Source organism: Pezoporus wallicus, unplaced genomic scaffold, assembly GCF_028554395.1.
Source record: "Pezoporus wallicus isolate ANWC-B61680 ecotype Strahan unplaced genomic scaffold, APGP_CSIRO_Pwel_v1 contig_8108, whole genome shotgun sequence".
NCBI classification, from domain to species: Eukaryota; Metazoa; Chordata; class Aves; order Psittaciformes; family Psittacidae; genus Pezoporus; species Pezoporus wallicus.
The window spans coordinates 1,722,935-1,736,295 of NW_026638088.1; the positions used below are offsets into that span (position 1 = coordinate 1,722,935).

The window sequence follows — 13,361 nt, forward strand, 5'->3', positions numbered from 1 at the left end:
TAGTATTTTGTGTCATAAGGCTTTGAGTTTTAGATGGCATTAAAGAGTCTTAACAAAATGAAGTATTTAGGGTGACTTTGCCTAAACCAACAGATTTTTAAGGAGCTTCCTTTCATATGGTAGTTTTACATGTAATTACAAACAGCACAATTAAAATTGTCATTCCTGGTAACATTAGGCAGAAGCTCTTCCCTGTGAGGGTGCTGAGGTGCTGGCACAGGGCGCCCAGAGAAGCTGTGGCTGCCCCATCCCTGGCAGTGTTCAAGGCCAGGTTGGATGGGGCTTGGAGCAACCTGCTCTAGTGGAAGATGTCCCTGCCTGTGGCAGGGGTTTGGAACTGGATAAGCTTTAAGGTCCCTTCTAACACAAACTGTTCTATGGTTCCATGGTTTTAGGCCAGAAACTTTGAGAGTGCCCATAAGAACTATTATTTCATAATAGGATACTGATACTGTAAAGCAGCTTTGATGAATCAAAAGGGGACAATGGAAGTAGGTTTCTAGGGAGCATATGGAAATCAGGCTTCTCTGCCAGAAACATCTCTGCTATGGGAGAAATGGGGTGAACTTGCACCACTTGTCACCAGAAGCATCATGTTTTAGTAACATGATTAGCTGCAAATTAGGGCATGCCACAAATCTAGCACAGTAGATCAAGTATGAAGTTCCTTCAGGATTCATGCTGGTCTCACTGGTGAGGTCTGAAATGAGTCTGTTCACAAGTCTGTGAGACAGAGGGAAGCTGAAGAATTCCTCATACTTCACAACCACAGAACTCCCATTGTATTATCTTAAGATACTCAAGTCAAGATTTTCCATACAATTTTCTTAATATCATTTTTAACACCTAATGTTAGTCTAAGATTTATCCTATATGGATGCTGGAGAGGGACTCTTCATTAGGGACTGCAGTGATAGGACAAGCAGTAACAGGTTAAAACTTAAACGGGAAGTTTAGATTGGATATAAGGAGGAAATTCTTTACTGTAAGGGTGGTGAGGCACTGGAATGGGTTGCCCAGGGAAGTTGTGAATGCTCCGTTTCTGGCGGTGTTCAAGGCGATGTTGGACAGAGCCTTGGGTGACATGGCTTAATGTGAGGTGTCCCTACCCATGCCAGGGGGGTTGGAACTAGATGATCTTAAGGTCCTTTCCAACCCTAATTATTCTATGATTCTATGATTTATCTTTAAAAACCCTAAAATACTGGTGTTTCTAATCCAAATATTATCATAGACTCATATTCTTGGAATCATGCCACAGCCAGAATGGGATGGTACAGTGTATAGTCCAGTAGAAGTCAATCTACTTCATTTGGAGGAAGCAAAAAAAAAACAACAACCAAAACCAATCAAAACCAAACCCCACTGTTCAGGAGTAAATTATTCTGACAAACACGCTTCAAATGCAAAGATCTAGAGAAAGCCTTAAATTCTGCCACCTCAAATTTTAAGTAAGAACTGCCACAATACCTATCTTTTGGGTATCTCCCTACCATGAATTCCCTAGTGCAGAGTTAGACTCCTGAGCACCTTATACAGCAAAGAGAGAAACTGAGATATGTGAGAACTGTCCCTAAATCACCCAGCCAATTACTAGAGACACCTCCCAGGAGCCAGCGCTAATATGGCCTATATCCCAGCTCTCACCAGTTGCAAGGTGGTGAGCAATACCACGGTGTTGTAAAGCTGATGGCCGCATCTTCTCACGTGCACACGTGTATTCTTTGAAAGAACTGGGCAGGGCTTAGCATTTTCAAGAGTGGAACTGGTCACCTTTAAATAATACTTAGTGCTGAAAGCCTGAGAATTCCATAGGGAATGCTGGTGTAGTGCTTTTACTGACCAAAGAGATTCAGCCTCCATGTCTGATATGGACACCACTGGCAGTTTTCACCAGACCATGCACCTAAATTAGATAATGGACATAAAGTGACTCTGTGTAAAAAGTAGTGAGGGAAAATGACTCCTCTACTTTCACAAACTAGCAAGATGATAGTAAGTTGAATGTACTGCGACACACATGCTTCTGTATGATAGAAACAGGTTTTGACAACTTACATTAAGATTACAAGGGTTGCAATGGATGATGATGTACAGCTTCATGTCATATTTTATATTTGCTGGTTGGCAGTGACCATGGGAAGTTTACATGTTTATTTTTAAACTCAGTTTTAAGATCAAAAATCAGGTCCTTATGCTTACATCCCTTCCTCAGTAAGCACCACAGGTTTTGGGGTCAGATGTGCCAAAGAATTCTCCATGTAGGTACCTCATCAGAGGCCAGGCTTTGGAGCTGTTCAAACCTAGAAGTTCCCTGTGTGACAGTCAGACTTTCGAGAAAAAGGAGATCTTTTCCAATCTGGATACATCTTTTGGCTTAAAATGAAAGCTGAGCATTTCAGAAAATAATTCTAGTGGAACTCCGCAAAATCAAGCCTATTCTATTAAAGCACAGCCATTACATTTGATACATTTTTAATACTTGCATGCAAAAGAAAGGTGTGAAGTAGTGATCAGATTGTTGATTATGAAGCCAGAAGCTGCTGGGTATAAACCTTTTTCTCTCTGGCTCAGCCCAGCTCACAACATCTTTCAGTTGTACCTCAAGGAAGTTTAGTTTTAGAGCATCAGTGATGAGTCCATTCTCATCAACATGTTTCAAGAGAAGGAATTAAGAGTTTAAAAAGCACTTGGTAGATTCAAGTGCTAACAAACAAGTTAGTATGTTTTTCCATGAGCATGTGCTATTGTTTAGAAGTAAAATAGATCTTGCTTTGAGGATTAAATTTGTTAGGAAGGCATGATACTGTGTGACCTCATGGTCAGATTTCTTTGATAAGTGAGCAGCTGCTCCCAGTCTCACATGCAAAACAAATTCAGATGATCAGGGAGGATACACTGGACAGCTCATTATCTGACATATTTTATATTTAACTAATCACAAGAGAAAGAAAAATTTGATGTACCTGAAAGGGAAGAATTGATTCATGTAATTTTTCCAAAAGTAATCTAATGATTGAAAGTATAAATTAATACTTCAATTTTCTATTTATGATAATACTAAAGAACACTTCCTACCGTGGTTCAGAAGACCTGCATAAAGTTGGGCTTACCATTCCTCTTTCCAGAAATGCTTGAGAGGTGCTGAGTAAGTTACATCAGCTGACAGTGTTGGGGTGGAATCATTCAGTAAGGCCAGCTATGCATCTTTGTCAATTATTAACTTGGTTGCCCAATGGCAAGGGTATGACAGGTCTTCTAAATCATGGTTATGAAAGAAATGATGGGTTTTCTATTTCCTCCTAGAATAAAGCAAATCTGCCTCAAAATGGAGAGGAGTCCTGAGGAAAACAACCAACAGCTCTCCCTTTCTAAGCCATCTAAAGTCTTCTCCTTCCCAAAGATGTTTAAAGTAACTGAAAAGATACCTGAGCCTAATAAAAAAAATGCATTACTATTTTTAAATATTAACTTGATCAAGGGCACACTACAGGTATTCTGATCATCTGAGAGAGTAGCAGCTTATCAGTGCTGTTGTGAAACAGGCTTAAAACTTGCCAGACACTTGTGATCCTTTGGAATTGCATAACTGCAGAATCAGATAGTGTCCATCTATTGAGTAAAGTGAAGAATTTAAGCAGAAAGTCTAACATGCTAAAATAATTTTAACCGAGGGGCATATATACTTCATAGGGTACTTATTCTTTGTGATGCTTTATGGTCCTTAAGAAAGGCTTGTTTTCTGTAAAGATATTCTCCAATTTAATGCAGCAAAATTAGTAAGGAAACCTGTTCAGGTTTTGTGCAGTGTTAACCACCCTGATCCTGACTGAACAAGGCACTGAAGCTCATGCCTGATTTTCAGCCCTCAGGTAACACATAACCTCTTATGAAGGGGTGAAATGGGAGTCAGTAATACTGGAATAGAAATACACTTACAGAACAAAAATAATGCCCCTGGCATTCCTGCTGAAGCGCTGATAAGTTAAACAAAGCACTTTTCAAAGCCTAATAACCGGATGGGATTTGTAGCATAAACAAGGCTCCTTGTTAGTCACCAGTCCCCAGGGCATCTTCCTCACTTTGTTACAGATAAATTGGCAACAAATGAAATAGTGTGTGTGATTTCCTGCCCTGGGTATGCATGCATGCTCGCATGCCAGTGTGATAGCTGTCATTTATTATTTATCCAAATATGTATACAAATCTACAGTGTGATTTAATTACTTATTGAAGGTGCCAGACTGACAGATGCAGAAGCTGGAGCCGTTCCGTTATCCGGAGAACTGACACAGTGGAAGGAAGCAGTAGCATCCTCTCCAGGCTGTTCTAATACAACACTTCACCCTGATGGACTCCCTAAATATGTGAGCATAGCTCCTGTTCTCCAGCGTTTTCCTAGCTACTCTGCTCAACATGTTAAATTCGTAAAGGCTGCTAACACAGATGTCAATTTTTCCTGTGATTTTTAGACAGTAATATTTATACACTGGAAAATGGGTTTGAACACATTCAATCTATTTGAGTGAGGCCATCAAGCATTTGATTAGTACTAAAAAAAGGATGTGAATGGTTTTAATACAGAGGCAAAACCCTTCAAACTAAATAATAGCAGAAAGATTACAGACATTTTGTAAAGGTGAAATGACCCAGATTCCTTTTACTTGCTAGGGGCTGCAGGTGTAGTGCTGTGGCTCTTTTGCAGTCACTTTCCTACCAGACATGATAATCTTGGAAACTGGCTGCTAAATTCTGCACTGTTTCAATAAGCAGGATTTTGGTTCCATTTTTTATGTCCCTCTAAACCTATTATTGCTTGGTTACCACTAGAGTTCAAAGCACTTCCCCCAGCCCCCAGGCACAGCAAGATGCAGGGCAGCAAGGAATCTGCGCTCTTCTTGCACTTTCATCAGCATCCAGTCTTTAACTGGGAACCTGAGATATTATTAGGCTTGACTCATTGAATTTGACCATACCTGTTTGAGAAAGACTGTTAAATAATAGCAAGGTTCCCTTCACATATCTCCAGAATATTTTGAGAAAGATAACAGACAGAAGAAAATCTCCTAAAAATCTATGAATCTATACGTAAAATCATTAAAAACATGACTGTCTAAGGCCTGACATTCCTACTGACCTTTTTTGGTCTCAGTTCATGCTGAAAGTTGCAATCCTGGATCCATTTTGTCCAACTGTAGGTTGGGCTTTTTGGGTGCTAGGTCTTTTATTGAGGCCTTAAAGCACAACTACAGTGTAAATAATAATGTTTACTGATAATAAGTGTGTAATTTTGGCTTTGGAGTTGAAGCTGGTGAATACTTATTTGTGCTTGAGTTATTTTGCATAGTTGAATAGTCCCATCAAAGCCAACAGGTCTGCTCCTGCCAACCACTTGTATTATTGCATTATTATTTCCCAGTTTTACAAATCAGGGTTCTTATTCTACTCCACAAAATCCTACCTAACCAAAAATTGGGGTTGAGAAGTATAAAGATGAGGTTGAGAAGTACGAAGATGCAAAATCACATTTCCTGGCAATGTTCTGGAATACAGCCTCTCTAATGGCATCTGACACAAACCAGGGGTTTTTAACTGAGATGGAGGTTTGCAGTATGCACTCTCAGTGTGTCCCAGCTGTGACCTAATTCCATCCTGGGATGTAAGAGTGCTGGCTGCTGGATACATAGGCAGACTTCCCAGTGTTCTGCTGAAATAAAGAGCTAAGCGATCAGAACTGCTGTGAACCTGGTTCCTATGCAAAAGCAAAACATGTCAGCCCAGCTGTCAGTGAAAAGCATCAGGAAAGCAAGAGAGGAATCTCTCTAAATGGAAACATAAGCTGAACGGTTAGTGGAAACAGGCGATTGTAACTTTTACCTCCAAAAACAATCTGAGTGCAAAATGTATTGTTAGAAATACATATTTGTTAGAAATACATATAAAAATAATTGTAACCTCCCTGTCACTGCCTTAAAAAGAGGCTCCACCTGCCTGCTGCAGGAGTTGGCTTTCACTCTTTGGAATATGCTGTATCAAGAGAACCTTAAAATATGGAGGGGGGAGAATAAAATTCAGACAAACTGCAGTTTATTTTCAAAGAAAAGAAAAAGGGAAAATGACATTGATACAAAAATAATGGGAAATCTGAACTCAGTTTTGCATGCTAACTTCCTTATTTAATACATAAATGTTGTGGTGAGTATCAGGATAATTCTTCTTATGCTCTCCATACCTTCAGCTTGCCTACTCTGTTTAGCTATGGTGGGGTTTTAGACATTTCTGTGTTATTTAATAGCAAGTGATAGCTCTGACATTTTCACCTATGTTTCTATTTCTGAACATAAGACTTTTCTTCAGCTAGAGAATACTATTTAAGTCCTCCATTTAATAGAATCATAGAATCAACGAGGTTGGTAACGTCTTCTACGAATTTTTCACACTAACTTACAGATGTTGAGAAAAAAAATGGAAATTAAGTTTGGATTTCCCTGATCCTGAATAAAAACCCCATGCTCATGAGCTTACTCAAGAAGTAAGCCCAAACTGTGGTGAAAACTGGAGATGCTTGGTGTTCGGTATTAAATAAGGAAATTTTCAGGATCTGAATCTACAAACCAAATGGTCTTCTTGGGACACAAAACCATGTGCCAAACCAGTGCCTTAGTGGTCAGAACTGTCTGTTCAACACTCTTCTGGAAACAGGATTTGAAAGTGTGTGTTTGTGGCAACTCCACCTCTGTCACAGTTCATACTACTGAATTTTTTGTTATGGGCACCAACTGAAATTGTATCTGAGAAATTTAATACATGTGAACTTGTAAAGCCAGGAGCTGCTACCATGAGAGAGCAAACAGATCTGTTATGTCAATTCATGTCAGCTAGCTAATAGTGGAATTGCCAAAGCCCACTATCACTTGTGACCTTGTTTGCTGAAAAAAGGATGAGTACTAAAATAGAAGGGCAGAGATCTGCGAGAAAGTAAACAAAAAGCCAGAAATAGAAAAGCACAGATAGGAAATTGATACTGTTAGGGAAACAACCGAGGCAGTGAGAGAGCATGTGAGGAGGGAAGGTTGGCAGTGACAAAGTGGGGTCTGGTTGAGACAAAAATGGTGTCGTAGAGGTGTAAATATTTTACCCTCCTTGAGTTGCTGTGCATAAAAGTTCCTGGTTCTGAGATGTTTTCCTGAGATAATCGAGGAAGATCATTCCTTAAAGATGTTAATCATTCATCTCCTGCTGTATGAAGAAAGTAGAGTTACAAAGATCTGGCCATAGTCTATTTTGTAAGTGTGGGTGGGTGGCTTCCCGCTTCTGATCTGCTTTGTTTCCAGTATAGCTTGTTACGGAATTTAATGAGATATCACAACTTTTAACTCTGTGACATTATTTCCATCTTTTCTCTATCCTCCTTCTCCTCCTCCTCTCCATCCCCAATGGGAATTGCATTATACTAAAGCAAAGATAACCCATCATTCTCACATTCATCTCCTAGTTCTTTAAAAAGTGACCAGGTAGGGTAGTCCTCATGTAGACTATCTTGTCTTTTCCCTTTTCACAGTGCAAAGTGAATTTCCTTTTCCCAGGAGAATTTAGAGACAGTGGCCTGGTCAGAAAAACTCACATATATAATTTAAAAAGAATCCACATCTCTACAGAGCCTGTGACTCTGAAGAGTACAAAGCTCCTTTCCCCTTCTTTCTGTAAGAAAAGATCCCACAAGGGCTTTTTTTTTTTATTTGCCTTAGACACAAGATTAACAGGAATCGTATTGCAATTTAGTGTTCTCTGTGATAAAATGGGATTTGCAGAGCTCATGTTAGTAATATTGTTAAAGTAACAATTTTATCAATGCCTAACTCACTGGCATATGATAAACCTTAACTAATATTTGTAAAAGTACTTGCTATTTTTTTCTGAAACTATTATAATATACTAAATATTATTATTCTGTGAAACAGGTGTAGATGCCTTTGTGTTCTATATACACACTTGCCAGTCCAAGCCATCATAGTTTTAATGACTATTTCTTACCATCATTAAGTCTCTGGGGATGAAAGAAAATGTTCCTTGAGTTAAGATGTGCTAAGAAAAGCATACAGGAGAGCATAAATGGCTCAGGAATTCCAGGAATCCCACTGGCTTAAACAATCCCTTATTAAAAGCAAGTGTCCTCATAGTTGAATGAGTTCCAGAAAGGGCCTCAAGTGATGAAAGTATTTCTATCTAATGTGAAAATATGTGAAAGATGCTTATTCCATGTGAAAATATTTTTACCTTTCAGAAAAGCCTGAATACAAGACTCCTTCAATGAATACACTCTCATACAAATTATTAGTTTTTGGAATTAATATACAAAATATATAGAATTCATACTATTTTGATAGTGAATAGATTATAATGACTTTCATCTCCTATAACAGCCAGACAAAATATTTCAAGAGGATTTTATAAAATCGATACTTCAGTTACATAGTGGAAAATTCTACATTCATCACCATGACATTGCTCCCATTTCTCACAGAGTATCATTGACCTGGAAAGTCCATAGAGCATCTTCAGAGAAAAAGCAATGGGATCTCCTTCAAACACATCACAGCACAGTAGTCAGTCCTATTGGCTCATTGTGCAATATAAATATGCCCTACATACCCTGTACCTTCCTACTCCCCTCACCTAAAACACCAATATTGGTATCTCCTGCCCTCACCAAAAATCATACAAGAGCCTGGATGAAAAACACTCTGAAACAGTCAGCTACCTCCAGTAGTATTTCAGCCATCGGGACTGTCTCTTTTTATGCTTTCTGGTTTTACGCTTTCTTTCCACCTCCTCGAGCTGTTTTTCTCAGAGGTGAGAGGTAACCAGTATCAGGTGCCCAAACAGCTTCTTTTCAGATTATGCTAAAGTCTCCATGTCTCAACCACTCCCTGCCCTGACAGTTACTACTCTTGTAGAATGCGATTCTTGGTGAGATTGGAAAACAGTAATGAAATTAAGCTGTGTCAGGCCCCATCTCTCCCTGGTTTTACACCCCAAAGGAGTGAGGAACAGATTGGCATGACTTTCACAGCTGCCACAGGTCTCTTGGGTAACTTTCCAGGGAGCAGTCAGGCCTTGGGGTGCAGCAGCAGTCAGAAGACTGTAAGTGCTGACTGCCAGTGACCTGCTGGTTTTGGAAACCTCATCTGACTCTTGTGCAATCAGGAAACACAAACCTGCAAGGTACTGATAACCCTATGCCAGTCAAATAGCATGAGTTATTTGAGAGGTTTTTTATTGCATATTTTTGATTTTTAGGTATTCAGTTGTGACGAATAATGTCCTAAATTTGCTACGTTTGGAGAATAATCACATAGCCAATGCCTTTTTCATGAAAATACAACTTCCAATCCACACAGAGCTTGATTCAAAAGTAAGTGGGAGTGTATATGCCAGGAAGATGTAGGAGATTACAGCAGGACATGAAGGGACACATGGCCCAGGGAATACAGCAAGTATGAAACCACTTTGTATTGTGCAGTAATTAACTGCACATATTTTGGCCCCTGGTTAGTTTCTAGTTTCAGTATCTAAAAACTTCAAAAACACCTCAGCACCACAGAACAACATGAGGCTTACGTGATGCTTCTAAAGCAATCTTATAAATGCTTTCAAAAGAAAGATGCCTGGGAAATACAGACTTCCATAAATATATTGTTCAAGCTACTAAATCTGAATGAAAATCTGAGGATCATTTTGCGTCTCATGTATGCTAATGGTGAGAAGCATGCAAGTTACATAAGTAACCACCAAGTGTCACTGTTCGGTATTTTTACATTCTGACATCTCTGTTCCTATTAGAAAAAAACTTTTAGATGCAGTCCTGTAAATTAGGATTTTCCAAGAATAAGAACATTTTTAAACTAAAAGAGACTCTGCCACACAAGGCACAGGAAAACTTAAGTATCTGGATACTTGGCTTTCTTGAGCAAGTCATCAAGTAATTCCTGAACTAAATATTGATCATATTACTGGATATAATAATGTGAGTCCCACTGAAATTAAGACACCCCAAATGTTAGGGATCAGATTTTATTTTTAAGCCTAGCAATTTAATTTATTGTAGCAAACACCATTTTTTGTTGTTGTTTTTATGAAGAAAGGTAGACAACCTGAGATTCACTGAGATTGTCAGATGCTTTGTCAAAGATCCTTTTGGCAAGGGATGCATTATCAAAAAGAGTGAACGCATTTTAAGTAAGTAATTTTCTATTGTGAAAAGTAATTTAACCTGACTTTAAATTAGACATCAGAGATTGAATTGCAGTCCTGGCATGAGGTGCCAAGCCAGTTCTCCCAGTTTCTAGAATGGTAATATAGGTCATAATCTTTGATTGGCACCAAACCATATTTTGTTGACAGGCATTCACGTAAGATGCAATTCATGAAGGAATTTCCAACCAGGCTTAATAAATAAAATCAAACCACCTTACTCTACATAACTTACATAGCTTCCCTTTGTCATTATTTCTTCTACACCACTACTGAACGCTAAGTGCATCTTGCCACCGCTATGGTGTTCCTGATGTGCTCCTGCTTAGCTGCAACTTGAAAGATGTAAAATAGCTGCACAAATTTCCATTTGTATTTGTGTTTTATTTCTCTGTAGAATGCCTTAAATTTAACATTCCTTAAGAGAGATCCGTGCAGGGTGCTAATACTGGTTTATCTGGGTGAGCAGTCAGCCATTAGAAGTCAGGTGTGTGACGTAGATCCAACAGCTAGGGTACGTGGGTGAGACAATCCCTCCTGACATAATCTCAGATTACCAAACCTGAACAGCCTGCCTTCTTCACAAAAGAGTGCCTCTCCCACAGATCTCAGCCACGCTCTCCACGCTACGGACAGTCTGTAACACCTTTCCAGCACAGCCTTCCCTTAGGAATAATAATTTCTAGATGCTTTTGAATGAGGAGCAACCCTGAAACAAGGATATTAGCCCTCTAGTGGAAAAACATTGTCTGCAGTAGTTTTTGTATGTATGGAAGATCACCCCGGTGAAACAGTGTGTTGTCAGGGCTCTGAGTGCATGAATAGACCTTAATGGTTTCTCTTTGTGCCGCCATCCACACCCAGTGCCTATGGGACACTTTATGTAAGCTCAGCACTGTATTTAACTTCAGCAGAGTCACAGTCAGGTCTGTGCCCTGCCATGGACCCCACTGATCTGGACTGTGACCTGTGGTCTGAGTTCCTACCTTGATCTTCAAAGTGCCTCGTCACTGTGCACCTGCCCAGCGATCACGGGACTGTGCCTGACTCTGGTTATCCTCGCAGATCCCAACCCTGACTGGCAGGTTGCCTTCCAGGCTTTACCTTGTACTTGCCTCATCACCATCAACTTGCCTGATCCTCTGAACATCACTGGACCTGCCCTGCTCACCTTGCTTGGATATTGTGGGATGGTGTCCTGGCTGGTGAAGCTCTTGCCTTGCTGGCTGTGTTCTTACTGTTGGCTCCATATTCCCCGGGAAGCAGCTGGCTTTTGCTGCTCCCTAGCTTGCGTAGCATAAACCCAGGAAAAAAGGAGCATCCTGTAGAAGCCATATAAAGTAAGTGTGAGAGAGGTTAAATCTGCAGAGAAAGAACGTATGAAATCAAAAAGCTGAAATGCAGAATTATATGTTTTTGTCAAATGGGTCATCGGAGATTGAATAAAGGTTGTTAGGAAGTGACAGATGCTAGGATGTGATATTTCCTGAGAAGGACAAGGACATAAAATTATAGAAAGGAGAAACAATAAGCACATGAAAAGGGGTAAAAGAAAAACTAGCAAAAGCTCCTAGAAATTATAAAAGAGTGAAAATACTAAAACCCTAAAATTAGCATGCTCAACAGCCCAAATCCCAGCACAAAACTCTCTGGGATTTTACTGTAAAAACCTTTTATTCCTTATTCTATTTTTAATAAGGATTTCTGATGATCTTCCATGGCAACCAAATCTCTTTAAGAACCTTTGGCGAAGGAAACTGTCAAAGGGTATTCAGAAATCCAAGTTCACTCTTGAGCCTTTATCAATTCTGGACAGCACTATGAGGGGAAATAACCATATAAATACTGTCCATGCCTCCAACACAATTTTAATTGCTATGAGTCAAAGTAGAATTAGTAACAGAAAATTAAAGTATGTATCTCAAAGTAGAATAGCCAAAAAAGGAGCATGCAATGCCAGTAAGAGCTATTTATTCAAGTTATTTAGTCTGCTCTTCAGCTGACCTAAACATTGATGTGATTAATGACATCCACATTGAAATAACAGGCAATGTAAGAATCTTCATAAAAGAGAATCAGCTAACAAATATAACAGTTCAAGTCAATTAGTAAAAGAGGCTGTTGGAATGAAAAGGTACTGAAGTTCTTGTGCTGAAACTGAAGAGGGGCAGAATTATCACGTCCTCTTAGTTTAAGGTATTTAGGCTTTTCACCGGAGTGCCTGAGGCAGGGTATTAGAGAAGACAAGATCCTGAACCTGGCATACCTAAGAGCTAATCAAATAAGGCAAGTTTTTCCTTTGAAAAAAAAAATGTAGTAGAGGAAAGCAAGTAAAAGAATTCTGGTGTGTTTTTTTTCTGAAACAAAAAAAGATCAAACGAAAAAGTACTCCCACACTTTAGGTATCGTGTAGTGAACTATGTAAGATGAAAAGAACGTGCACGGTGCCTGTCTGGTGGTGTTTGACGTGCTGTGCAGTCAGTGATTACAGGGCTGCCTGTGGAGAGGTGGCAGTGTGCCCGGTGCTCTGCCAGGTGGATCAAAGGCTTGCTGGGGAGGACCAGCCCAGCAGTGCCCCTCGAGCCCACAGGCCTATGGGAGACTGGAGTATGGTGGGGTTTGAGTGGTACTAAAAACAGCCTCTGAGGCTGAGGAGAAACAAAAAAAAAACCAACTAAAAATGTGTTGCCTTCTTATTCCCACCTGAATTTCACTGTGGGAGCAGTCACTGGATGCTTTCAGGTTTGGAGCTGGGCTCTGGGTAGCATGAAAAAGCTTGAAAGGAACATTACGTGGCACAGCAAGCACAGATCCCTGGTGCTGCTGGCGCTGTTCCGGTGCTTGCCAAGTAGGGTCCACCAACAGCCTTCTGCCCTGGCACCTTTGCTGTGGAGCAGTGGCTGCATGTTGCCACTTTGGGACTTGGGCTCTTGGGTGGCGAGTTGGAGGCACATTCAAGGCCAGGCTGGATGTGGTTCTGAGCAACCCCATCTAATTGAAGGTGACCTAATTCGTTGCAGGGGGGTTGGAATTAAATGACCTTTGAAGGTCCCTTCCAACCCAAACTACTCTCTGATTCCATTATTCAAATTGGTATGTTTGATCTT

At 40.0% G+C, this 13,361-nt stretch overlaps 1 protein-coding gene across 3 annotated transcripts in view; it reads right to left on the reverse strand.

The window, feature by feature from the left end:
- The window catches only part of LOC130599111 (E3 ubiquitin-protein ligase RNF170-like), a 37,558-nt gene extending 24,643 nt beyond the window's left edge, over positions 1–12,915 (reverse strand). For 2 of the 3 annotated variants that reach the window (XM_057409319.1, XM_057409317.1), the window contains exon 1: positions 11,370–12,915. In XM_057409319.1, the coding sequence (XP_057265302.1) occupies positions 11,370–11,504 (135 nt within the window). In that variant the 5' untranslated portion in view covers positions 11,505–12,915. Of the gene's footprint in view, positions 1–3,113; positions 3,780–11,369 lie in introns of those variants that run through there. The other variant, XM_057409318.1, reaches the window with a different exon arrangement.
- Between the last annotated feature and the right edge of the window lie 446 nt (positions 12,916–13,361).